The sequence below is a fragment of the Anopheles cruzii genome, chromosome 3 (genome assembly GCF_943734635.1).
Source record: "Anopheles cruzii chromosome 3, idAnoCruzAS_RS32_06, whole genome shotgun sequence".
Classification (NCBI taxonomy): Eukaryota; Metazoa; Arthropoda; class Insecta; order Diptera; family Culicidae; genus Anopheles; species Anopheles cruzii.
In genome coordinates this window covers 5,191,441-5,216,387 of record NC_069145.1, presented here as the reverse complement: position 1 = coordinate 5,216,387, position 24,947 = coordinate 5,191,441, and the positions used below count along the sequence as shown (strand labels likewise).

Below are 24,947 nucleotides of genomic sequence, written 5' to 3'. Positions count from 1 at the left end.
TGTTTAATTCCGCCTCCGTCAGTGGCACTTTTTGACCGGCGCTCGCCGGGGCCCCCAGTGTTCCAGGGTACACGCGCTCTCCACTATTGAGTGGTTCTTCAATGTACACTACTTCTGGCCACGTTTTCGATTTCGATTTGTTATTGGGTTTGTTTTCGCTTTGGTTTCACTCTCACTCACTCACTCACTCACTTTCTCTCTCTCTCTCGCTGTGGTCGGTCATTTTGTACACGTTTCAGCGGAAACATGACGTCTTGTCAACCGTCCGCGAACGTTCCCCGTTCCCTAACACCGTTTACTATGGCAGTACGTTGGAGGTGACCGACCGACCCGACCCCACCGACGCACTGTGGTCGTAAAGCAGCCGTTCGGCCACCGGTTGCTCCCCTTCGCGGGGGCACTCCACCGCTAGCAGGGGGCAGACCTACTTTTGGGTTTCCTTGAGCTTGCGAATAAACTCTTGCTGGTAGGCACACTTTAGCTTGATGTCCGGAGGGCACATCGACAGTCGCAGCTCGAGGGTGTCGGCCGCCTGGTCCAGGTAGCCCTCCTCCTGCAACCGCTCGTGGTGGATGAACTGTGGCCAACCCCAGATTTTCTTCAGCTTGAACACATTCACGCCCTCCATCTTGATGTTGGCGGTCGGATTGCCGTGGTGCAGTAGCTCCACGCGGTACTCGAACCTGCTGCGAGGGAAACGCAAGAGTAGTAAGCGCTGGCCAATGCGTGGTGTGGCGTCCGGTACCTACCTGGCGGACACTCCCTCGAACAGTATCAAGTAGACCGTCAGGTGATTCCCGCGGCCCTCGCTGTGCCCGTTGGGATAGATCAGCAGCCGCCACGTGAAGCCCAGATCGTCGACCAGTGGGTCCGAGTAGATGAAGCTATCCTTCCGCTGCATGTCGGAGAAGTTGCGCAGCGTGTACGTCATCGTGCTGTACGCCGGAATCAGTTCTCTGTTTGAAAGGGGTTGAAAAGGAATAATATGACCCGAAGCCCGGAGCGATCCGATGGGACCCGCCTTACCGTCTGAGTAGCTCACATTCTCGCTTCGCTTCCACCCGCAGGAGCTGCTGGTACTCGCACTTAGCCTTGTAGTTTGGGGGTCGCAGAGAGAACCTAAAGTACAGCGCGTCGTGCTCCTCGCTGGCGAAGCCGTTGGCGCAGATCCAGTCTAGCCGTGCGAACCGGGTCCATCCGAACCGCTCCTGAATGTCGAACGACTGTGTACCCTCCATTTTGACCGTTTTAGCAGCATCGTTGTGCAGCAGCTCCACGCAGTACTCGTAACTGAGAATTGGATGGATTGGAAAACCGGACATCGGCACCCGTGAAAACACACCCGAACCAATAAAACACGCTCGAGGATCTTCCTCACCTTCCCGGAATGCCTTCTAGCAGTCTCAGGTACACGCTCAGCCACTCGTCGCGCCCATCCTTGTCCCCGTTGGCGTACACGATCAGCCGCCAGCAGCAGCCCAGATCGTCGTACGCGTTGTCCGAACAGATGTCTTCCTGTGCCGCCCGGAGTGCGGCAAAGTTGCGCACGACGAAGATGTTGGACGCGTACTCGGGATACGAGAGGGCTTGCAGCGCCACACTGTCATCGGTGAGGCTCTTTATCCGTGCCTGCTGTTGGCTTAGTTGACTACACAGATGGGTTTCAGACAGGTTAGGGACCGGCACCGGGCGTGGCAAAGTGTGAACATACCCCGTGAACTGAGTGCGTAGCTTCTCCTCCTTGACGGTCTGGTATTCCTCCTGGTACTGACAGCGCAAGGCAAGCGTCGCTGGCCGGATCGAGAGCCGTATCAGTATGGACCCATCCTCACTCAGGTAGCCCTCCTCCAGCAGTCGCCGCACGTGGATAAACTTCTGGTAGCCGCGGATTTCGCCAACCTGGAAGTGGTCCTCCGATTGGAACTTTACCTGTCGCGTCACGTCGTCGTGCAGGAGCTCCACCGTGTACTGATATCTGCGGGCGGGCGAGGGTGATCATCAATTAGGGCAAGATTTGGGGACGCTCCATGATGCTTACTTTCCGGCGATACCGTCGCACAGCTCGACGTACGTGCTGAGGTACCGTTGGTTGGTGTTGTTGCCTTTGGGATACACGTTGAGCCGCCAGCGCGATCCGACCGTATCGGTGTACTGCTTCGACAGTACGATCGACGTGGTCGGGTCGCGAATGTTGCAGATCGTGATGACGTTACTGTCGTATTCGCTGCCGAGAGGTAAACAAATCAAAATTCCAGACAACCAGACAACTCGATACGATCGCGATGTGGTCCCGCTGCTCTCATCTGGTCCGTTTCTGTTGCAATCTGAGGTTCGATCTGAGTTAGACCGAACTTCGGACAAAACGGTTCAACCATGGGTTTGTCAAGCGCGTGATTAATCACTCATCCAATTGTCTCCAGACGCCACGAGCTCCACTTCTTGCTCCACATAAGTGCAGTGCGTGACAGCGTTTTTTGCCCAACTAACGCCCTAATTGCCGCCATCACTAAACGCTGTGATGATTGTCGTTACCGCAACAAGAGCGATCACCTTGTCAGCGCCACAAACCGCACCGAAAACACCGCGATCGCGACGCATAATTACCCAAATTTGACGGCGGTGGTTTCCAATTTCAAACACCCAAGACTCGAATCCGATAGCGAGCCGTCAGCCGGACACGTCACCCGGGTTAAGCGAAAATATCAATTTACCACCACAGTCCGGGGGAAGGGACTCTGTGGGGGGAGGGGGGGGGGGGCCTGCCTGTCTGACGGCTACAATACACCCTCGGCTACGATCTTAATGGACCATGGAAAGCTCCACAGTTTGTGAGAGGCCGGGCAGCAGAAAGGAACCGTCGCGAAAGACACTAAATGACACCCGACCTGGCGGGAGATCTCGGCCGGAGTCGGTCTAAGCCCGCGCGCGGGGGGTAATTATGATGCAAACCTGTAACCCGTAAATGGCTGCGAGCTCTCCGAGTGCACCGGGGTGTGCAGTGTCGGTCGATTGTTACGCGGACCGTGGATGGAGATGAGCCACCCAAACGGTTCATTGTTTGAACGTGGCTCAATAAACCTCGGGGCAGGGCGGACGGCGGGGTTCTACAGCATCAAATTGATGGTTTCAATTCGGACCGGTCGGCCGGATGATTGGCAGTGGACCATCACCAACAACTAACCCCGCATAGAGAGGTGCCAGCGGTGCCCGCGGGTTTTGGACCAATTTTGCGCGTCATACAACGAGTCAGTTTCGGCGGCCTCCGAGGCTACGAGGGCCCCATAGGGATCCGGCCTCACAGGGACCTCACAGGGTAATATGCAGCGCTCACACTGTGGCTCATCTTGCGCCGCCACCGAACATCTTCCCCGCACGACGAGCGCCCAATTTGGAGCATTCAATTAACGCGAGGTTACCACCGCACGCACGGCACTTTTATGTTGTACAACCGCAGTCCGCGTCGGACGGACCACGGCACACATACCGGGCGCGATTGTCCAAAGTCGATTTTTCACTCCTCTATTCTCATTTGGCCGCGTTAGCCACGTTTTCGGACGGACGAAGGGGCGACACGCGGCGAAGTGGGTCAAGTATGCTGTGCGCGAGATGCTGCGACAGACAGGCGACATTACGGGCACGTGTGTGTGTGCGTAAAAGCTCATAAACATTCAATTGAGCGACCAATTAAATCCCTAGCGGGATCGAGCTGAACGATCGATTATCCGGTCGGCCAAATTATCCGGTCCCGAAATGGCGATGCGAACAGAGCAAATTATGGTTGGAGAGTGAACTATTAGCAACAAGTTGTTGTTGGCCGGCGTGCTATATTTGGCCGTTGGGGTCAGAATGCGCGATTTAGGTCCATAATATCCCCTGTAGGCTAAACGGTGGTTATGTCGACCATTTTGAATTATTACTTTTAATTACTTTTTCCCACATCATATGTGGTCACATGTTGTTGAAATGGACGACAATATAGCTCAGGGTCTAACCGTTAGTTAATGTCCTTATGGGTATAAGATCTCCACCTAAAATATATAGAATGGTTTAATAGACAGTTGCCAGTTAGGAAAATTCTTTTAATTCTAGAACGTTAAACAACGTTTGTTGGTGGCCAGGACCATGTGAGGAGCTTCAAGAAATCATTAAAGAGCATTTTGTGATGAATGTCGGCTAAAATAAGGTAAATTTCAAAAGCAGTGTTTGAATGAAAAAACTCATGGAAAATTGTAATAAAAAGCCAAAACAAAATCTCGCATCATTGCCATTAGAGCTCGCGTAAGAAATAAAAACTTTCGCCGTCTTCTGATTTGCATTTGCCAAAAATGTGAAACCCTCAGCACACCACAGCCAACAATGGCGCCACTGTGTGCGCGATGTTTGCGAAAAAAAAAAGAATAAACTGTGCCAAACGCAGCGCTGCTAATGGTTGTCTGTGGGGCATGTTGTTAACAGCCACCAGCGTGATCGTGCGTGATCACGATCGAACGGTTCGAGCTATGTGGCGTCGTTTACGAGCTGCTCGACCTATTCACCGTGCACTATGCACCGAAGGCGAAAAATCGGGCCAACAGAGTGAGCCCCCCGGGGCGGCGCGGAAAGAAAACAGGGTAACGCATTAACGTGCGGTTCAGTGCCGGGGATCGTGAATGAACTGTGAAAGGGTAGAGAGAGTAAGAAAAAAGGCGCCCATGAAGCTGTCGTGAAGCGCGAGGAACAGTGTTTTGTACAAATTAGTTCGACTCAAGCAGCCTCTCGAGCAGCCTCTCGAGCAGACGTTTGACAGGAAAGCAAACAACCTTCGATCGCCGCAGGCTTTCACTTGAACCGGCGCAGACTACCGTCTTTGCTCGAGAGGACATGCTTATCGACCGATCGACGCACGGTGCCACCAGCGAATATTAAAAACATATGCCATTAGTTCTCTAAACACTGGCTTCTGTAGGATCCTTGCTTAAATACTACTGTTGCGCCATTCTGCTAGACGAAGCAGAGCGTTGAAATGATTAGCGTTTGCGTGCTCCATCGCGATCAGAACGGCTCTACGGCACCACGGAGTGCAATTAAAATTAAAGCAACAAACATTCATCAAACGGCATCTCAGAGGGATCCGCCGAAATATCAACACTGCCATCAGCTGCTGCTGCATCATCGTGGGCCCATCAGCCGGCGGTCCCATACGCAGTGTAAATAGAACATAATTAACACACCATTTGAAAGCACACCGCGGCTGACACGGCTCCGTTGCGCCGAAGGAAAGCCAAAGGAAGTCAAGCCACACACTTTTATCTACTTTAAAGCACCCCGCAGTCAGGACGCCGAGTGGCCTCCACTAATAACCCACCGACCCACGGTAAGCGGTGTAGGTGCGTGCAGTAAAAAGTTTCAAATCTGGCCGTTCCTCAAAATTGCGCCACTTGAGATACTTTGGACGGCGTAAGGACGTTATAAAGTTGGTGCCGAGCGGAGGTAGAAAAATGATTTACAGCTGCGCCTCGTAATAATGCTCGGACGCGCATCCTAGGCGTGGGCCGTTCGGGCCACCCGCCCGCCGTTCGCAAAAGGAGAAAGTTGTAGGCGAAAGGAAAAGGGGTTTTCCTCTCGCTGTTGGCCACAGGTTGATATGGGACAGCTGGGGGTTGGTATTCTTGGTGCGTTAATTGTGTCATTTTAATTTCCATTTTTCTCGTTGTATGTCTTTTTTTGGCAACTATAAAATCCGGCTTGTCCGACGGGCATCGGGGAGGAACAGGAGCACATATTTGACAGCAGGTAGATCATTTTTCATTCATTCAATGTAGGACATTTTTCAACTCTTGTTGCACAACTTCTGAGCGCCCAGAAAATGCTTGTTCTAAAACATGTTCTAGAAGCACTCGAAATGCAGATTTCGAGTTCATTTCGCGTGATTCGACTACAACATCCACGGCCATCACGCCAAATGGTGCAGTACTTATATGCAATCAAATATAAATGTTATTGATAGGTTTGTCAAGAGGAATAAAAATGTGTAAACCGAATGTATTAGAGTTTTTATCATAAATAACATTTAAATATCCTAGGGGCGGTTCGAGAAATATCTAGGAGTATCGGTAGATCAATGACGTCATTACGACATGGCCTGATAAACAAATCCTCTCCTTTACTTTACAAATTAGTCTTTTCAAATAGAAAATCAAAACTGAACCTGAACAACAAATTCATAAAAGCAATCGTAAAGTTTCCTTTCTGCTATATTATAGTAGAGTTACACGATATAATGATAATAATACAGATATTAATAGAGAATTCAATCGGCCCAACTAAGCTCATACACGAGATAATGAGTAGAATCTCCTTTGTTCTCGGTTTATTCTATACGAATCGATTTTGTTGAGAACAATATTCCAATGCATAAAAGCCATCATGTACTAAAACCTGATCAAATGAAACATTGATGCTACCAGCGAACATCGAAGCAATCCGTGAAGCCCGTTTGAAGCGGTGATGTGGTAGCCATTCAAGAATCCGCTTTAATTTTACGTACAATCAACCATATGGCCAGTTTTTCAGACGACCCTGCCCCAATGTCTGCTGCACGCAGTGTTTCACACTCCACTGTGTAACACAACGCATGGACCAAACGGACCACAGAAAGCCTCACGTTGTTCGCCATCCATGTGTGTGTGCGAATGGGTTCGTTTGTGTGTAAGGTTCTTGGCCGGGTTGGCCGAAAACCTTTCGGTCACCGCGCGAAAAACCGCGCCCAGTCCGCGGGTGGCCCAGTATGCGCTAATTGACTTCACGCCAACAACGCACGTCAACGACGTCGAGCGCTAGTCAGCGAACGGACGTCACAACGACTCGGGCCACCGCGCGCCTATGCAGGTGCTTCTCTAAACTGCCACTCAGCAGCAGGCAAGCAGATCCAAAGCAGAACCAGTGATCGGTGGGGTCGGAAACCTACTACTTTCATCCTGCGTCCTGCGCCATTGTTTCGTTCGTTCGTTCGCTCAGGGTGGGGCCAACCGCTCGGGTTGGCAATTAGCGTTACATCAAATTAATATGTTCCAATTGGTGACTTCAATTATTCTAAACTGCGCCAGACGGCGGCAGACCCGAGCCGAGCCTGCCGAGAGGGCTGCGAGACTTGCGACCACCGACAGGAGCTCTCGGGAAGGGAAAGGGTTTGCGAGCTCCTCGTGACCTCATGACGTGAATCATTTCCGTGAATCCGTGAGCAGAACCAACCAACGGTGGTGCACTCCCACACGTGTTTTGGGAAGCACGTGATCCGCAGCACTTCAAATACCTCGTACCGACGAGCCGGGTCGGGCGGACTATTTTTACGCCACAAGTGACCGGCTGCCGCCGCGCGACCGCCGGCGTCCGGCCGAGAATCTCTGCGGAATGCTCTCGTGCTGCATCCGAGGGGACCAATTAAAATTGCTCATGATTGATCTGGGTGCACTTTCGCGCATTAGCCACCGATCCCAGATGCTCGGCCCGGAGATTGGAGCACCTCGACACTGCCGCCGTTCTGCCGGCGAGGGAAAACATTTTAAAAGATCGTGTGTCAGAACCGAAACGCTGCAGCCGTCGGTAGGGTTCAGCCCCTGCCACGGCAGTGCGAAAAAGCAGTTTTCTCCGGAAGATGGTGTCCGGATGGTGTGCTGAGCACTAATAAGCACACCGCGGATAAGTATCTGTCTGGTTTATGTGTGCGAGGAAGGAATGCGCACGATCACTTCCCGGCGTCGCCTAACTAATTGGATAATTAGTTTCCGGCATCTCGTTAGCCGGGTCACCGGCGTTTGCGTCGCTCGGAAGTCCACACGAATTGAGCCATGACCATAGAATCAGCGAAGGGAGTAGAATTTTAAACCGGAACGGCAACCGACCGAAAACTCACTTGATGTTGTGCTTCATGAACCGGTCGATAAACTCCTGCTGGTATCGGCTGACCATGACGATCGTGGGCGGGCGGACCGAAAACCGGATCTGGAGCGAGTCGTCTTGGGCGTTCAGAAAACGCTCCACCTCCAGCTGCTCGTTCTCGATCAGATCGTGCACCGGGCCGGTCTGGTGTAGCTCGAAGTGATCGACCTGCGTCAGTCGGATGGCTTTGGCCGGATCTTCGTGCATCAGCTCGATGCAGTACTCGTACCTGGGTAGCGTAAGAGAAGGGGTATCACAATCGCGCTGGCCGCAGGACACGCCGCTGCCCACTCACCGTCCGTTGATGCCATCGGTCATTATGAGCGTCACCGACAGGTGATCACTTTTCCAGATATGCAACCGCCAGCCAAAGCCGACCACGTCGCGCAGCACATCCGACGTCCGGCACTCGTCCATCGGCTCGATCGCGTGATAGTTTTTCACCACGAACACCTCCGAGCGGAACTCCGGAACGAACTCGCTGAAAAACCGGAAGGACCATCGTCAGTCGTGAGCCCGGTAGTCAACCACAACACTTAGGCACTTACCAGTCCAAGTCGACGGGAACATGTTCGTGGCGGAACGCTGACTTCGAAGCCGGCAGTTCGATCAGTCGGCTGCAGCGCCGCAAAAAGTCATCGTCCTTGAAGAGTAGCTCGGGCTTTGGGCAAGACTGGAGCTCGCTCTCCAGCCTCCGGTACGCCCCGGTGACACGCGCGATCTCCGTTGAGACCGAGTCCTTCTGGCGCTGGAGCAGTGTCAGTTTGGCCTGTATCTGGCGCTCGATGTTCTCGGCCTCGGTGTGCAGCAGCTGGCTGAGCTCCTGCAGCTTGCGGGCCTTCGAGCCGCGGACCCAGTCGATGTTCTGCTCGATCGCCCGCAGCACCGTGCCGACGTCGGCCAGGTACGCCTGGATGCCGCCGAACTCGTGCCGTATCTTCTCCATCTTGCTGTCGTACATGGTGGTGATCTTCTTGAACGTGTGCTCCGCGTGCGTGTCATCGTGCAGGGCACACGTCTCGCAGATACACCCGTTACAGGACAGGCAAAAGAATAGCACCGGCAGTGCGTGGATCGCACAGAAGTTGTCTCCATTCCCGGTTCCCGATGGCGTGCCGTTCTGCTTTGGAGCAGGATCTGGTTGAGGGTCTGTGTTTTTGGCCGCCGTTGTTGACAGACTGACAGCTGTCACTTCCTCCACGCGCTTGCGGTAGCCATTCTTTCGCGCGGGTTTCAGTTCTTCATGCTGTGTTACCTTTCCGTTGCATTGTCGGTTCGAGTCGTCGATCGGACCGTTCACACACGCAACAACCGGATCCAGTGTACCGTCCTCGGAGTGAACGCCATTGCAGACTGGGTGTGGTTCGGGGGACCCCCCGAGCCGTCCATTCTCCACCGGGGGGTGTTCCTTTTTCTTCTGCCCCACTTGGGGCGACTTTTCCGGGGACAGGGAGCCGCCGTTCGGTAGTGTGGTAACCGGTGCTCGGCTGACCGTACCTGGGTCCTTGCGTTTGCTGCCGCCATGCTGTTTGCCATTGACGGGTCCGTGTAGCAGCATCTTCTCCGGGCCGCAACCATTCGCCGTTACCCGTGTTACCCGGCGACCCGGCGTGCCACCGTTGCTGCTGCTGTTGATGGTGGAGCTGGTGGATTCGTCCACCGTTCCCGGCGGACACTTCCCGTTGGTCCGCGCATCCACGCCACCTTCGAGCACCTTCACCACAACCCGCAGTGTTCCGGTTTCGGGCACGGGTGTGTCCGGCCCCGCACCATGCCCGTTCGTGACCGTGAGCCCGTTGTCCAGATCGGCCGCGCACTCGATCAGGTTATCCGGTGACAGCTGGAACTGACAGCTCGGGCAGTGTACGATCGCACCCGGGGTCCCGGCGAGCTGGGAGCCAAACCACTGTTCGATACACTGAAGGCAGTACTGGCGGGCACAGTTCGGGCAGTGGGTTGACTCTCGCCGCGGAAGCTTCCAGCACAGCGGACACTCGGCGGTGCGTGTTGCGGCGGCTCGAAGCTTACGACCCGTGGGCAGTCCGGTGATCAGTGGCGACGGTGACTTACGGCTGCTGTTTCCCGCACGCTCAACACAATCTCCCATCTCCCGGGTGGAGCACACAATTTGTCGATATCGATTTTCGCAGCTAGACACACACTGCAGGCCGGGCCGGGCACATTACGCGAAGGTCCCAACCTTTCTAACGACTTTCCGCACACTACACGACGGCGGGCACAGCGTCAACGCGCCATCATCAGCAACGCTAAGGGCGGAAAAGAGTGGTGCAGCTAGAAGGTGCTACTGCTGATCATGCTGCTGCAAGATGATCCATGAGCTCGGTTGGCGCACCCTTGGACCGACACGACTCATTTGTACAATCCTCATTAACCGTTTGCATCATCGAGCCCGAGAGACCGAGAGATTGCTCTGCGGTGTGCTGGCGTTGCACAATTTACCTCACATTAGCTCGCGAAACGCTTCCATACCGTGAACCGGCTCGTGACCGCATCCGGTGCAAACCAGGCGCATCGTTCCCGACCCCGACACCCGGCGGCGAACATTGGACATTAAAATTCAACAACCGAATAGTTGGAATACAGTCCCTCGCGGAATTCCTCGCCATAACAGAGACGCAGAGGGAGGTTGACAAGAATTAAGCCGATCCTTTCTTGATCCTAGACTGTGTGTTCCTTTGTCATCCCAATCCAATGCACATCCAATTACTTCTACATCAAACGCAGTGCAGTTGTGTGTTGCACAAGAACCTGCACGGCCAACGGATGCGGCGAGCATCCTCTTCCTCCTTCATGCCCACTGCGCATTCCGGCCACGTAGCCGGCCCGTACGTTGACCAAGCTGCTGGCACTGGTTCACCGAGCGTGTCATTCTCACTCATGTGTACATTTGGACAAATTGGAAACGGTTTAGTTTAATAAATTGCCCAACTTCTACCGCCCGACGGCCCCGGGCTCCGGCGACTCCGCTCCGTTTTAATACTATCTCCTCTAACCGGCCGTCGTCGCAGAGAGCCTGCCAAGCGGTGCGTTGTGATTTCAGCAACCAGGACGTGTCTCGGTGCCAGACCAGACCACCAGGGCAAGGCAGAAGCTACTGGCAATGGTGGTGGAGTAAGTGTCACTAAATCCGATCCCCCTCCCGAGGAGGAGAGGTAAGCGGTGCCGGTGTCGCTGCCACGAACCTGGGGTCGGTGGAAATTCGAGACGAGACTAATGACTTCTCGACACAAATAGTTGTGCCATGTTCTGGCGAAGCGTTGCAGCCGCTCGGCGTTGTCGTCATCAGGGCGGCGGTGGCAAAAATTTTATATTAAACAACAAGCCGCCACCGCCACCTCGCATATGCTGATGCTGTTCAGAGCCCCCCCTCTTTGGGAATGGCTAATTAAGACGTCCGGGGACACATAGGCCACGCAGACAGACAGTGTGGCTCGCGGCAGGATCGGTGGTTTCGCACACCTACTCGAGGGGAAGAAAGATCCGTTGATCCTTGAAGATTTCAACTCCCCGTGTCAAACCAGAAAGGTCCGTAAAGGAAGGCACACTTATGTGCAGTTTTCCCAATTTAATCGAAGGTGCCTCAAGTTGTTTATCGAGAGGAAATATTGAAACATAATTAGCCATTCTTGACGGAATGTTAAGTCGGAATTAACAGCCTCGAAGCGCAGCCTACTTGATCTCTTGGTCAACGGTGTCTATGATGCATTGTCCACAAATTAACTTCTTGCGTCTCCACTGTCACTCAAGAGCACTCACTCAGACACTCATTTTCATTAGATCTCTCATTTTTCCATTCTCTCTCTCTCTCTCTCTCTCTCTCGCTCTCTCTCTCTCTCTCTCTCTCTCTCTCTCTCTCTCTCTCTCTCTCTTTCTTTGCCAATGTTTGAATCTCTCTCACTCGCTCAAGAGAGGACCGTCTATTTATTGAAAAACTCCCATCGAAACTCGGCGGCTCCATCGCCGTCGACGCAGATGGCGCTGCTGTCAGTGGCTTTGCCAGAGTGACAATGCTTGCGCCTCGTGCGCAAGTAGTCATCGCGTGCTCGCGTGCAGAATATGAATAAGTAGCCCAGAGCCATGGATCATCCCGAGCCGACCCATAAACCGGAACTTTCGCGTAACGGCACTCGATAAAGATGGGGTTACTATGCGGCCGACCACACAATAATGCACAATGTCACAATCGGCCGCCCACTTCCGTTGACAGTGCTGTGCTCCAACCTCACTCACTCTCACTCACGCTCTCTATTATTAGGATTTAGAGCAGAAACGCACACCACCGACCGAGAGGACACGCACGATCACTCACGCACGATCGTGACGATCGTGACGATCGTGTAAGAATGGGGGGAACTCTATTCGCTAGTGGAAATGAGTCGCACCCGCACACACACACGCACGCATTCAGGTCGTCCACACGCACACGCACTCGCGCTCACGAAAATATTCACACCACACGGCGACACGGATCGCACCAAATTTACTCAATATTCAATGAACCGCCTTGAAAGGTGCTGACCGACTCATGCGACCATTTTCCACTCGCACCCTCAGGTGGTTTTCCACGTCACACTCCATGCGCAGTGATGGCTACTGATGATGATGATGATGCTGACGATGAGGAACCTAATGGGGGGAGAATTTTCTTCTTCCCAACACCTCGGAGCTCGGTTAACTAACACTTTTCATCGATGTGACGATGGTTGGCGATGGTGGTTTTTCACGCCAATCTGCTCACTGCTCGCTGCATCGTTGCCCTGGATCGGAAGCGGCGTGTCGCGTCGTGGAAAGATGGGAAAAGTTCACACGCAACGTACGGGGCCCGTCATCCAGGCTAGGGTCTACGACCAGCTCAGATGTCCGCGAAAGGACCAAAAATGAACGATGTCCACGCGCGCACGCGCTCGAGGGACCCGGACCGCAGCGGTAGAACGACCACCGAGAACTGATCGGTGGTCCGGTGAGAAAAACTCGCGAAAATCTCAACGAGGGTTTTCCACGAGTTCTCTGCGAGAGGCGCAGGCAGAACTCAGCGCAGTGTATCCGCGCGGCACTCGCGGCGCCGCAAGTGAGGAATCCTTTTGGGAGCGCCAGTTCGTAACAATCAATCACGATCGCCGGCGTCCACCACAGCAGTTAGAGTTGCCGGCTCACGCGCCGAATAACACACGCACCGGGAGGAACCGGGAGCTCACCGAAGACCCTACGAGACGCCAGCGGACCCCAAACCGGCAACGAAGAGACGGCAACCGGTGGCCCCCAGGGTTCTCGTCGCTAGACCGCCCGCCCGTCGTCGCCGCCGCCGCCGTCGGATAGTGTATACTTAATAAAGTTCTATTTTTGGCTTCCCCCCCCGCAGAAAAGAAACGTCACACCGGTTGGTTCGCGCGACTCTACCGGTGACAGTGCTTCGTGCGTGTGACGATGCGAATGTCGCCAGCCGGGCGTTGTTTTGATTTTCTTTCACTCCCCACCCCTCCCCGGGGTCCAACTGTCCCGGGCTTCCCGGCTCCCAGCTCCAGTGGCAGATCGTGTAGGGATCCTGGTCTTTAGACACCTCCTACAAGAGAGCTTCAGTGGACGATACTCTGAAGTCGTCTTTGTGTTCCTACTAACAACTCCACAATGTAGGTCTCGTCCGTAGATCCATTCGCGAATGAGAATCTGGAATGGCCGGCCAAGGGTCCACAGCTGTTATGACCTCATCATTTGTTGGAAACGCTTTCCACGCAAAACTTTTTTTTGGTCTGGAAAAAGATGAAAGTCGCTAGTCGCTAAAACCTGATACTAACACCTTCTTGGTCGATGTCTGGACAGGAACTCGTCTCGGTGCCAAAGAACCAGGCTCAGACCACTCTTTAGCCTCTTGTTTTAGCTCAGGATCATGGTGATAAACCCAAGTCTAATGGCTTACACTTCCCAATAAGATGCCTGGGGCTTCTACTAAGCCTTTTTCAGTCACTCGACGGTTTTGCAATACGATATCATGTATTTTTTTCAACGATTTTGGGTGTTGCTACTGTTTTTGGGCATTCTTGACGTGGATAGCCAGGCTAGTAGCAACGCCCCCTGTTGTTGAACCGCAAAACTTATCGGACACCAAAGTAATACGGTTCTAGCCATTCTAACAAATTAACAATACTACATCCAAAAACAGACAGTGATCCCTTACGCATGATTTACGACCAGCGGTGACTTCACGGGCTACCCGCGGACACCATCGCGTAACGGTGTAGCTCTAAGGAGAAAGTGAGAATAACCCATCACACACATCACACGCTGCATGAGGTATCTGCAGTCACAGAAAACACACGGGGCGGCATGTTAGACTCGGTCTTATATAAGCCGCGCCCCAGTCACGGGGCTTTTGAATTTTCTCCCGAATCAAATCGAGGAGCACACCCCAGAGGTACTGTTGACCGTAAGCTCGGCTGGCGGCGATCATTAGTTATTTGCACCAAATCCTGCACAATCCGGGCCCGATCACCGGCGGATTGTTATAATTTCGGCCTTTTCTTTCCAGTTGCTTGTTTTTTTGTTTCGCATTCCGTTTGCTGTTTGCTGCCTCCCGATCCGATTAGGCCGGGTGATTAATAGGACAATCACGACTTCATCGACGTGCATTGTGAGACCGGTCCGATCATGCTGAACTGCCCACAGGGTAGCCGACGGAATCGCGGCGCGGATAGAGTTACACAAGGCCCCCGTAGACTCCCCAATCCCCGTGTTCAAGTTATCATCCTTCGCCAAAAAAAAGCAATCCTACCAACCCAATCCAATTGCTCCACAGGTCCAGTGGTCCACATAATTATTGGAATCAGGCATTTATCACGATTGTAGAGGCTGACTATTACGCAACGGCACGCAATAGTAAGCGCGCCGGGGTAGATAAAAGACATTCTAAGCCGATTGTTCCAATGCCGGTACAAATTAGTTCTCGGCGATCGCGGCGATCGGAGTACCAGCGCGGGCCAAGTAATGGCGGGCCCGATACGATCTGACACACCCCGTAGCCCATTGGACGCTAAAAATATCGCCGCCGGACGGGTATACATTTCCGATTGCATAAGTTTTGGAGATTCTATAAATACGTCGATTACTGTGGTCCGCTGCGGCTGCGGTTCGCCCATACGGTTCTATCTCTCTCTCTCTCTCTCTCTTTCGCTCTGTTCTCTTTGCTCTCCGAGAGTTCTGCTCTGCGAAGATCTGTTGCCGGTAGCAGCGTATCAAGACCTTCTGGTTCTTCGCATGCACCCCGCGGGGTTCCCGAGATCAGCATGCGGCGGTACTCCTTTCGCCTTGTTGGACACATTTGTCGCGCAGCAGATCGCGTAACGCTGCACGTGTCTGCTGCATCTGTTGTCTGCCCGCTGCCGGTCATTAGTCATTCGTCACCATTCGCTACTTAGCTCCCTGCGCCGCCACTCGGAGTTCCCTTGAGACGGCATAAACCTACATTTGATGTTTAACTGCTTAAATGAAATCGATTCACTTTCCCCTAGTGCGATTACATCTTCGTCTGGTCGTCCGGAGGCCGGCAGCGCGATCTTTGCCAGATCGATCGTGATCGAAGGCTCACGCTGAACTACAGGTCAATCCACCATAAAATCGACCACATCTTCACAGCTTGTTGGCGCCACTGGCTCGCTCTTCACAGCTCGGTGTTTATGGCCCTTGTTATGGCCGCAGTAACAGTGCGACTAAGCCGCGCGCGAACCGTGGTGCAGCAGTCTACAAATGACACACAAAAATTAAAACATCTCACTCGTCACTTTTTACGGTGCCGGTGTAAATAAAAGCGGGGAGACCATTACCGCTGGCCGGCCGTACCATTATGTCTCTGCTCTGAGGTTTCAATATAAATCTACGTTCTGGTCTGTGTTGGTAGCTCCTTCATCCGGTTACGCTTTATTCTCGATTTATTTCTTCCATTAGTTGGACGCAGCTCAAATGCCCCAGTTCCATAGAAAACACGTCGTCCAGAATGGCTCCGCAGTTCAGGAATTCCATATCTCACGACTTTGACTTGTCCACGGCACGGTGCATGGCATTCAAGTCGGTGGCAGATCGGTGGTACCTTGGACCTTGACATGGACTGTTCTTCGACACCAAACGAAACTGGTACAGTTTCCCCCACTAGGGACCCTTTAACTGCCACTTCGGTCAATGTTCTTGGTTCGGTCAATGTTCAATCAATGACTGTGCTTCGGTCAATGTTCTTGGTTCAGACAGTGGCTTGTGAGTCAGGGTTATTGGTGTCCATTTTTCCGGCGCATCAAGTGCATCCTTTCTGATCTGAAGATCTTGATACATAAATTTCGCTATAAAACTGTACTATAAACCCATAAATCTGATGGTGCTGTAAAATAGTAACCACTATGTGCAATATGTCACACACACACACTCAGCGTATTTGTACTGCGATCGAGAATGAACCTGCCGGAGGGCGCCCATTTTAAATTAAACTGCCACATAAATAACAATTCAATTATTGTCGCTGACAGCCGCCGCTGGATCGCTTCGAACGCGGCACTGATTGCGCCGCGGTCCTGTGTACGGGGCCATAAATTACTAGGGCCACCGCAGCTTATCGGTGCGTCAGGCCCGAGATTATCTACTTGGCGATGGCGGTTTTGGCAATTTCTGGACGCAATTCAGCCCCACTTGGAGTCCATCGTCGCGGAAAGCCAAAGTCCGCAATGTGACTTTCGGTACTTTCGGAACTTGTTGGCTTGGTACTTTCGATTTCGGAGGTCCGAGTTACGCAACTTTCGTCCTCTGCCAATTCAAGTCGGCGCGCGGACATCACGATGACGACGACCGCTTTGGCTGCTCTGCTGTCAGACCAACTGTTCTGCATCTTCGTGTTTCCTTTCACCGATGCATTCATCTGTCACACTGGCGACGGCGACGAGGACCTCGCTGGCACACGGTCCACGGCCTGCCACGGCTGAGCCAGTTTTGATCCAAATTCCGCGGCTCCACTACGTCTGCGGGCAGGTCACTCAGTCGGATTGACAGCAGCGGATGTCGACTTGCATCGCTACACAGCCTGCTGCTGCGTGCAGTGCGTTAAGGAAACCCTGCTCGAGGCTCTCCCTGGTGCCGACGCGCACGGTCATCGACTGCGACCGATGACAATCTTTTATTTCCGCTCAATTTGACGGCGCCACATCACATCCCGTTTGCAGTTTTCAGTGCTGCAACCCGGCGTGACACGATCCGGCCGGTCCGAAATGTCAAGTGTACCTTCCCGACGGCCCGCGAGTGCGAGCCAATGTAAATTGGGTGCGGAAAATGCATGGCCCTTGACTTCCCGCATGCCGCCCGCCCGCCCGCCCGCGGGGCGCATCAAACGCGCGGAAACCATAACCTAGATATTGCGGATGATATTTTCATTTCACGCCGAGCTGCACTCGGTCGCCGCCGGTTCACCGCCGCAGTCTCCGTCGCCGTCGGAACCGTGTCTTGGCCAGTGCGGCACACACACACACACACACACACACACACACGCGCTTAACGGCTCCTCATCAGCGATCATCGATCAAGCGATGATCAGATTGGGCTCGTTTGAAGGGTCAACAACGCGTCGCTTCGCTTCCATCGCCGCTCCTAGGAACGGAGAAACAGCAAAGGACCAGCAGTAACAGACCCAGGACCGGTTTCGGTTTCGTATCGCCCCCGCACAACCGTTGGACAACCATTTCGCAACCGGCACACTGGCGCCGGACCGGATGCACCGGACGACCCGACTCCGGATTATGTTTCCCGCCCGCGTGAGGGTTATGTGTCACCGGGCCGCGAAAAACACTGTCGGACCCGGTCGAAAAAAAAAACTGGGCCAAAACACGAGAATGGAGACAATCGTCCGTCGTACGCGGAGAACGAGGTTGAGCTATTCTTGGCTCACGCAAGTCGATCGTCACCGCGGGCGATCCGTCATTGCGTCACCCGCCAAGCGCCAAGCTCGACCAAGTCGAGGCGGCGGCTTCGGCTGCAATATTTCCAATATCCGCGACGCCCGGCGATTGTGGGTGGTCAAGATTTGGTGAGCTTCTGGGGTGTGCCATTAACGAGCAGCGAGCAGCTATTTGTGCCCCAATTGACACGTGCTTACGCCAACGTGGCCAAATCGTGGCCGTCCGTGTAATTAACCAGCCTATCGGTGGCACTGTCTGTGTCCATTCTGGAAGCGTTGGGCGTCCATGGCGCTTGTTTCGGTTTTTTCTCACATCGTCCACCCGTGAGCTCGTGTTGCTCGGGGCAAGGTCACTCTTATCATCGTGGGTTGCCCGGCGAAGTGGCACAAAAAGGGAATTCGAGAAATTCGTTCACCATCTGTGATCACCTGGACCTGATTGGACCCTTTTCTGTACGGCACTACAAGGATACGCCTTGTACAGCGCGCCAGTTCCAATTCCAAGCTCCCAATCGATGACTACAAATATGTATAGGGTGATCCATCTGAAGGGTTTTCATTTGAAACTACAGAAAGTTGGGAAATATTAATAACTTATTTCCTCGGAAAACCCACACGTCGTGCAAGAGAAGCCAATGCAGCCAAAACGAGTGACTGTCAGGTGAGGATTTTGGAGAATTCTTTACTGATTGGTTCTTCGACGAAAGCTGAGGCAAAAAACTTGGACGACATTTGGTTTCAGCAGGACGACGGCCACAATCGATATTTTGCGCCCTTTTATTTTGGAATCCAAACACTAAATGAAGCACCCTGTATAACAAAACGCAAGCAGCAACAAGCACTAATAGGTTCAATCGCATGACAATCGCCGGAGTCTGTGTTTTAAAATACGCGCATTCGGACTCGCCTGGCGCGCATATGTTGACGAACCACTTTTACCGGAGAACCAGGGCGGCCCGTCGGCTGACTGGACACCATGCTTCGTTCGGCCAAGGCCACCAATCGTAACCCCTTTCTCGCCGGTCTCGTCGACGCAGCGGCCGAAGAAAGACGTCCCTTTCGAAAACCGTCCGACCTGCGGGTTCGCTAGTCTGACCGTCCCGGTCTGAGTGTGTTATGCAATGCGTTCTTGGACGCTCTGCCCGGTGGCCGGAAAAGAGAACGGACAATCGAACATCGGCGTTACATCACCTGCAACCGAACGCACCTGCATAGCAGGGTTGCGGAGAAGAAAGTACTTTCCCTTCCAATCTCGGTCCCCAGTAGCCCGAGAAGTCCGGTCCCGAAGATCGCCCAAATTATGGCCACAATTTTTGACGGACACTCGCTCGATCGCTCGCTCGATGCGCTCTGCCACCGAGATTTGATGACTTGTTTGGTTTGACAGGTGAGAGGTTCACCTCGTAAAACTGGTCCGGTCGATTTGTCACAGAAGTCTCTATGCCCCGGGGGGCAGAGATCAGAGCTCAGAGCACCGGTGGCCTTAAGATAATTGATTCTTTATGCCCGTAACCCGTAGTGGAGCCCATCGGGCGACCTAGCGGCACGGATCAAGTGCCGAACTGATTGCGTTCTTGTTGGGCGTCAGACGCTGGCGTCGATTCCCAGATCTCGCGCGAGTCTGGGTCTTCTCAATGGACGGTGAACCTTTCGCTCCACCGATCGACGTCTGTTCGTTTTTGGCCATTTCTCATGTTTGCGATTTGTGCAGAAAAGAAACGGGAAACCGATCGAGACAAACGAGACCTGATACCGTTTCTCGTTCCTCAATTCCTTCGTGGCTGTCTCTCGTCTTTCGCAGTCACTCGCGTTCGCGTTATGCAACTGCTCTGGACGGGGCCGAGGTCCGACCAGGGTGTCCTTCCGAAGAAACCGACCAAAAAAGCGACACCAAAAGCACAGTCCAAATCACCCCGGTTCACCCGCCCGGCCGCTGATAATCGGTCCCTCGAAGGCTTCTCGCGCCCGAGGACGCCGACGACGCCGGCGAGGACAACATTTCGAGGTATGGCGACGTATAAAACTGGAGCAGTCGGGTCTTTTTTTGGACAGTATCCAGGGAGTGTCCGTACGGTGTAGGTTGGACTCGGTGATCGCGTTTTCCGCCCAGGTAACCAGAAGTGCTCTCGGAACTCGGTGCCTGTGTGGGCTTGTCAAGCCAATACAAGGAATTATCTCATTGTGTTTTTGTGTGTGCGGGTGTGATAAGACGTTGAAAGCGAAGCGATGCGGTGTTTCATAGTGCTAAGCACGTGTCTGTTGGCGGCCGTCAGCGCAAGGCCCGAGGGTTACAGCTACCATACGCCCCAGTTCGGGCTGTCCGAGGGCGGTGCAGCGACCTCTAGTGCTAGTTTAGTATTTGGAGCCGGATCGGGAGTCGCATCGCACGAACTAGACGATTGTGTTGAGCCGGAGCTACACGGTCAAGTGAACTATTTCGCTCCCCAACCACAAGAATCCACGAGCCACTCGGGGTCGGGATCTTCCTCTTACCAGAGTGCATCCTTCGGACACCAACAGCACTCGCAGACGCACTCTGCTGGTGAAGCTGCACATCTGTTTCCGCACTATCACCAGCAGCATCAGCAGACGCATCATGAACCACAGGTTGACTACTTCGCCAACGTACACCAGCACCAACAGCAGCACCACGGCCATCATCAGGCGACCGTGCAGTACGTCCAGCAGCCGGTCGTGAAGGAGGAAGTCCACAAGCACGTGTACGTGCATGTGGCGCCGGAAGAGAAGGAAGAGATCCACCAGAAGGTGATCCTGCCGACGTACACTAAGCAGCGACACTACAAGATCATCTTCATCAAGGCACCGTCGCCGCCGGTCCCAGCCAAGGTGGTCCTGCCGCAGCAGCCGCTCAACGAGGAGAAAACACTCGTGTACGTCCTCCACCAGAAGCCCGAGCTGGAGCAGGAGATCGTAGTGCCCCAGCCGGCCACGGCGAAGCCGAGCAAACCGGAGGTCTACTTCATCAAGTACAAAACCAAGAAGGAACACCATCAGCACCAGGAGGAGCAGCACCACCACCACCAATCGTTGACCGGCAGCAGCAGCTACGGCGGATACGAGACTTCCGACCTGACCGGGTACGGTGTCCCAAGCTTCGCCCCGATCGTCGTGACGGAAGGATCGTACCACCAGCGGCACAGCACCACCGCAGCGCCACCCATCAAGCTGACCACCGTCGCCGCTGGCCACCACCTCCAACCAGCTACCAGCTCCAGCTACGTCAGTAGTACGGCACGCACCGCCGCCGTTGCGAGTCACCATCGGGGGCAAGACATCAGCATCACCAACAGCGGTCTGTCCGGCTACGCCTCGGCCACCAGCCAAACCTCCAAGGCCCCATCAGCCACCGGGCGTGGGTCGGGGTCGAAAAAGTCCTGCCGAAAGTGTAGCAAATCCACCAGCAGCCAGCTCGAAGTCGGCAGCGGTGGCACTCTGGATGCGTTCGTGTCGAACAACTTCTAAGTAGTAGAGGTAGCAACAATTGGGTCCTGGAACCGGAACCGGTCCGTAAGATTCGGGGTTCCCCGTTCAGTACAGTTCCCCCCTTAGCCAATTCCGTAGCCAATAAAATCAGTAAACACACACACAGAGGCTCTTCTATTCAAGCCCCGCGGAGGAGGGCTTCGTTCACCTGCCTCCCAGCAGCATCATCATTGCGCAATCCGAAACCGACGCAAATTGTGGCCACGTACCGCTCCACTCCACACATGGCTTGTGAAAGGGTCCCCTCACTGGCCCCACGATCATCCTCTCGATCGGTCGGTCGGTCAGTGTTGTTGATAAATGTCTACCATCTGCCAGGGTCTCTCTCGTTGCGAAGACTTTCTTTCGAACGACGGTCGGGTTGGCTCGAGCGGTATGCAATTAGCGTGCGCGGGAATGGCCACGAATTGTCGCCTGGCTCAAGTGGAGCCACTCAATCCACACCACCATCCGTTGTTGGGGCCGGTCCGGTTCTTCGGCGAGTAGATTAGAGTTGGTTGGTCGGTCGGTCGGTGGTTGGATTTGCTAATCTTTGCCGCTCCGTCGCCATCGTCAAAACATGTGAGCCTCGCCTGGTGCCCCGCAGTGTGCAACAGGTGCCCACATTCCGTCGTGTAGCGCCGCATCAGCTCGGTCCTTCGAGCGTCCTTCCCGGCGGGCAGCGATAATAAAGCCCTGGCTGGTCGCGGCCATTAACGTTAACGCGGCCTTTATTTTATGTTTTCAATTACACAAACAAAAAATGGCTAAACAGTTTTACGGCGGAGAAGAAAAGGAGCTGAGGAGGGTCCGCACAGCCGAACGGGCGCTGCTCTGGCGAAGGTGAACGGCTTGCGGTTCGGCGTTCGCCGCCGTGTGGCAAGGGCAATCGGAGAAGGTTCAACTGCCGCCGACCGCCGATCGCCGATCTTTATGTTGGTTATTAAATTGAACTGTGAAAATTATAAACACACTATCTCTCTCTCTCTCTGCTGAAAGAGAAAGATAGAAAATTATTTCACGGCCACGGGTTAGCAATTGTTGGGCCGGCTGATGGGCCAATTTTCGAATTTGGCAGCCGTTTACCGTCCGTCGGTGCACAGGCGGCCAGGGCGGCGCGTCTACTTAGAGCATAAATGGGCACATTAATGTAGGCCCACAAATCGATTCCTCCAATTTGAATCGTTACCGGCCGATCGACGATCTCAAACGCTTGGACACACTCAGGGTTGTTTATGATCTAGTTTCAAACAAAAGCTTTAAAAACAACACATAAAAAAATTGTTTTTTTTATAATATTGTTCATCATCCGTTAAAAGCCGTGACCTTTTCTTCAAATTTTCGCACAATTTTACCAATGGGCATCCCGGAGGAAGCAGGACGTACAGCAGGACGATTATGACGGCCAAAGTCACTTCTAATGGCTCGAGACGTATTTACGTTGAAATCCCCTTTTTTGTAGCAAGCTTTAAGAATTTCTGACACGTCGTTCTGCTGTTAGGCGATTTATTTTCTGAAATGGCAAACATACAACTAAAAGTTTAACACTTAAGTTGACAGATATATTCCAGAAATGCCTGTGAAATGCCAGCCCTGTGATTGTATAACCCTGTAGTAGCAGCGTAATCTTTACACTCATTTCCGCTAAGTCCTTATGGTTCTCTTCTGGTGGATCAATCAATCTTGGTTTGGCGTGACAAGTTGGGAGCGTTAGGCGTTAGTTACCCTGGTACGGGTTATCCAACCAACCGATAGCATAGCTGGAATGCAATCATAATGAAAGATACACAAACTTTCTTAAAACGACATTTTTTTCTTCTTGGACTTACCCGCGGCGACTAGCCATGTCTACAAAAACCAGGGCACCAATGTACGCGTCATCGGCCGCGTACAGTATTTGCTCTTTGGAAAGATACGGTCTATCCCAATCGGAAGAACTGAGACGCCAGTCCTTGTCCATTGTTATGTTTAGGGTTTCTTTCGCTAATTCAGCGAGACTTCGTTGTGTGAGACGGAGCCGTTCTGCCAGGAAACGCAAATCACAACAGCCCTGAACCTCGAGACCGTAGTCTTCGTGAAGTTTCGAAGCGTCGTCAGAGGTCGCTACCCCCACTTTAACGATACTTCTGTCCAGAAGCAGATTCCGTAACTCCCAGGGGATGTGATTGATTTTGCTTAGACGTATAAGGGCACAAAGCCCGAGGGGGGAGGCTAACTGCAAAATAGAAACCGGTTGCCGCTGGCCCTGATGTGTCACCCATTCGCAGTCGAATCCCAGCACCTGATTATATTGGCAATCTCTGTTGAATCCATATCAGAGGACGATAGAAACAAATGATTACAATTAATGAAACGAAAATGGTCCCCACAGAACAAAAACTCACTGGTACAGCCTGTTGACCATTCGCCGGCAACCGTTGACCGTACTGATCACACGTATTTCTTGTCTCCCTAGGGGAGCTCCACGATTGAAGAACATACATTGTTCGTCCATGCTAACTAACTGAAAAGCTCGAAGTTGTCTCTTTACTTAAATAAAGTATTTCACAACCAACGATGAACTTTTTCACTATCAACCGTATAACAAACGTTATATGAAGAAATCAGAACTCGAAATAGATAATTTTCACACCTCGTGTTGCGTTTGGCAAGAGTGCAGAACAAATGCTAGTCGATCTGTCATCAGTTAATTCTTCATAGCCCACTTCAGCCGCCAAAAGAACAGTCAGTGCAACAAAGAACGCAAATACTGGGTTGTTCAATAAGTTTTGCGCTTCAATAAGGATCGCTTCGCTTCAAGGCTTGTACGACCAGTTCTAACTTCAGCAACCCATCTTTCCACTGTACTAATTGAATTCGTAATGCGTTCATAAATTTTCTTTGCTTATAAGCCTTCGAAAAAATCAATTACTACACGGTACTTGTTAAAATAGTGCGACGCCTTTCAGCGTTCCTCCGCCAGGAGCGCTGATGTCGCTGAAGATGATATCGCGACGTCACCGAAGGGATCGTCTGCTGCTGTCAACGACGATGACAGCAGGGGAGCTTCCGGTGGGGAAAACGAGTGACAGAAGTGAATACGAGCTATAATTTTTAAAGCGCTTCTATAACTGGCCTGAATAAAGTTAAATTTTGCTAACAAAATCAGTTATATCAGTACTCCGGCCTCGTGTAAATTCCAACAGTACTTGATACCAAATGCAAGCCATCAAGTATCAAGAACCGTCGTATCAAACGAAGAACGAATTGAAAGTTTGAAATAAAACTTTACATACGTTCATATGAGGCAAAAAAAAATTGGCTAGTAGCACCGCTCTCTGTTATTGAAGCGCAAAACATATTAAACAACCCAGTGTGCCGCTCTCTAATGACGCAGCCCGTCACGGATTGAATGATCCTTTTTTTTCCTGAGACCTAACAGTGGTGGTATGCGTGGTCTGATCAAAAAAATTCGCGACATTGGAATTTCCGCGGGCTACGTATATCCGATTTTTTTATGGCGTTAGGTTGCTATACATTTCAGTGACTTACGGTGAATTGTTCGGGCATTTTGGCATTCGGGTAATCGGTCATTTTTGACAACTGTTTTGCTTGGACATGATTTGGC

At 52.7% G+C, this 24,947-nt stretch overlaps 2 protein-coding genes across 2 annotated transcripts; one reads left to right on the top strand and one right to left on the bottom strand.

The window, feature by feature from the left end:
- Nucleotides 1–224: 224 nt before the first annotated feature.
- LOC128275222 (uncharacterized) lies at nt 225–10,024 on the bottom strand. The gene is made up of 9 exons (XM_053013645.1): nt 8,466–10,024; nt 8,213–8,398; nt 7,892–8,146; nt 2,039–2,224; nt 1,712–1,975; nt 1,379–1,648; nt 1,027–1,290; nt 750–956; nt 225–686 (listed from the first exon to the last, which is right to left on the bottom strand). Exons 1-9 carry the CDS (start codon nt 10,022–10,024, stop codon nt 425–427), a joined length of 3,453 nt encoding a protein of 1,150 aa, XP_052869605.1. The 3' UTR covers nt 225–424.
- A 1,048-nt stretch (nt 10,025–11,072) lies between these two features.
- LOC128275215 (uncharacterized) lies at nt 11,073–21,340 on the top strand (the record flags this gene model as incomplete). Its single annotated transcript, XM_053013633.1, has 3 exons — nt 11,073–11,125; nt 20,131–20,886; nt 20,971–21,340. Coding segments are annotated over 3 exons (1,179 nt in total), but the record flags the coding sequence as incomplete, so codon positions are not given.
- Between the last annotated feature and the right edge of the window lie 3,607 nt (nt 21,341–24,947).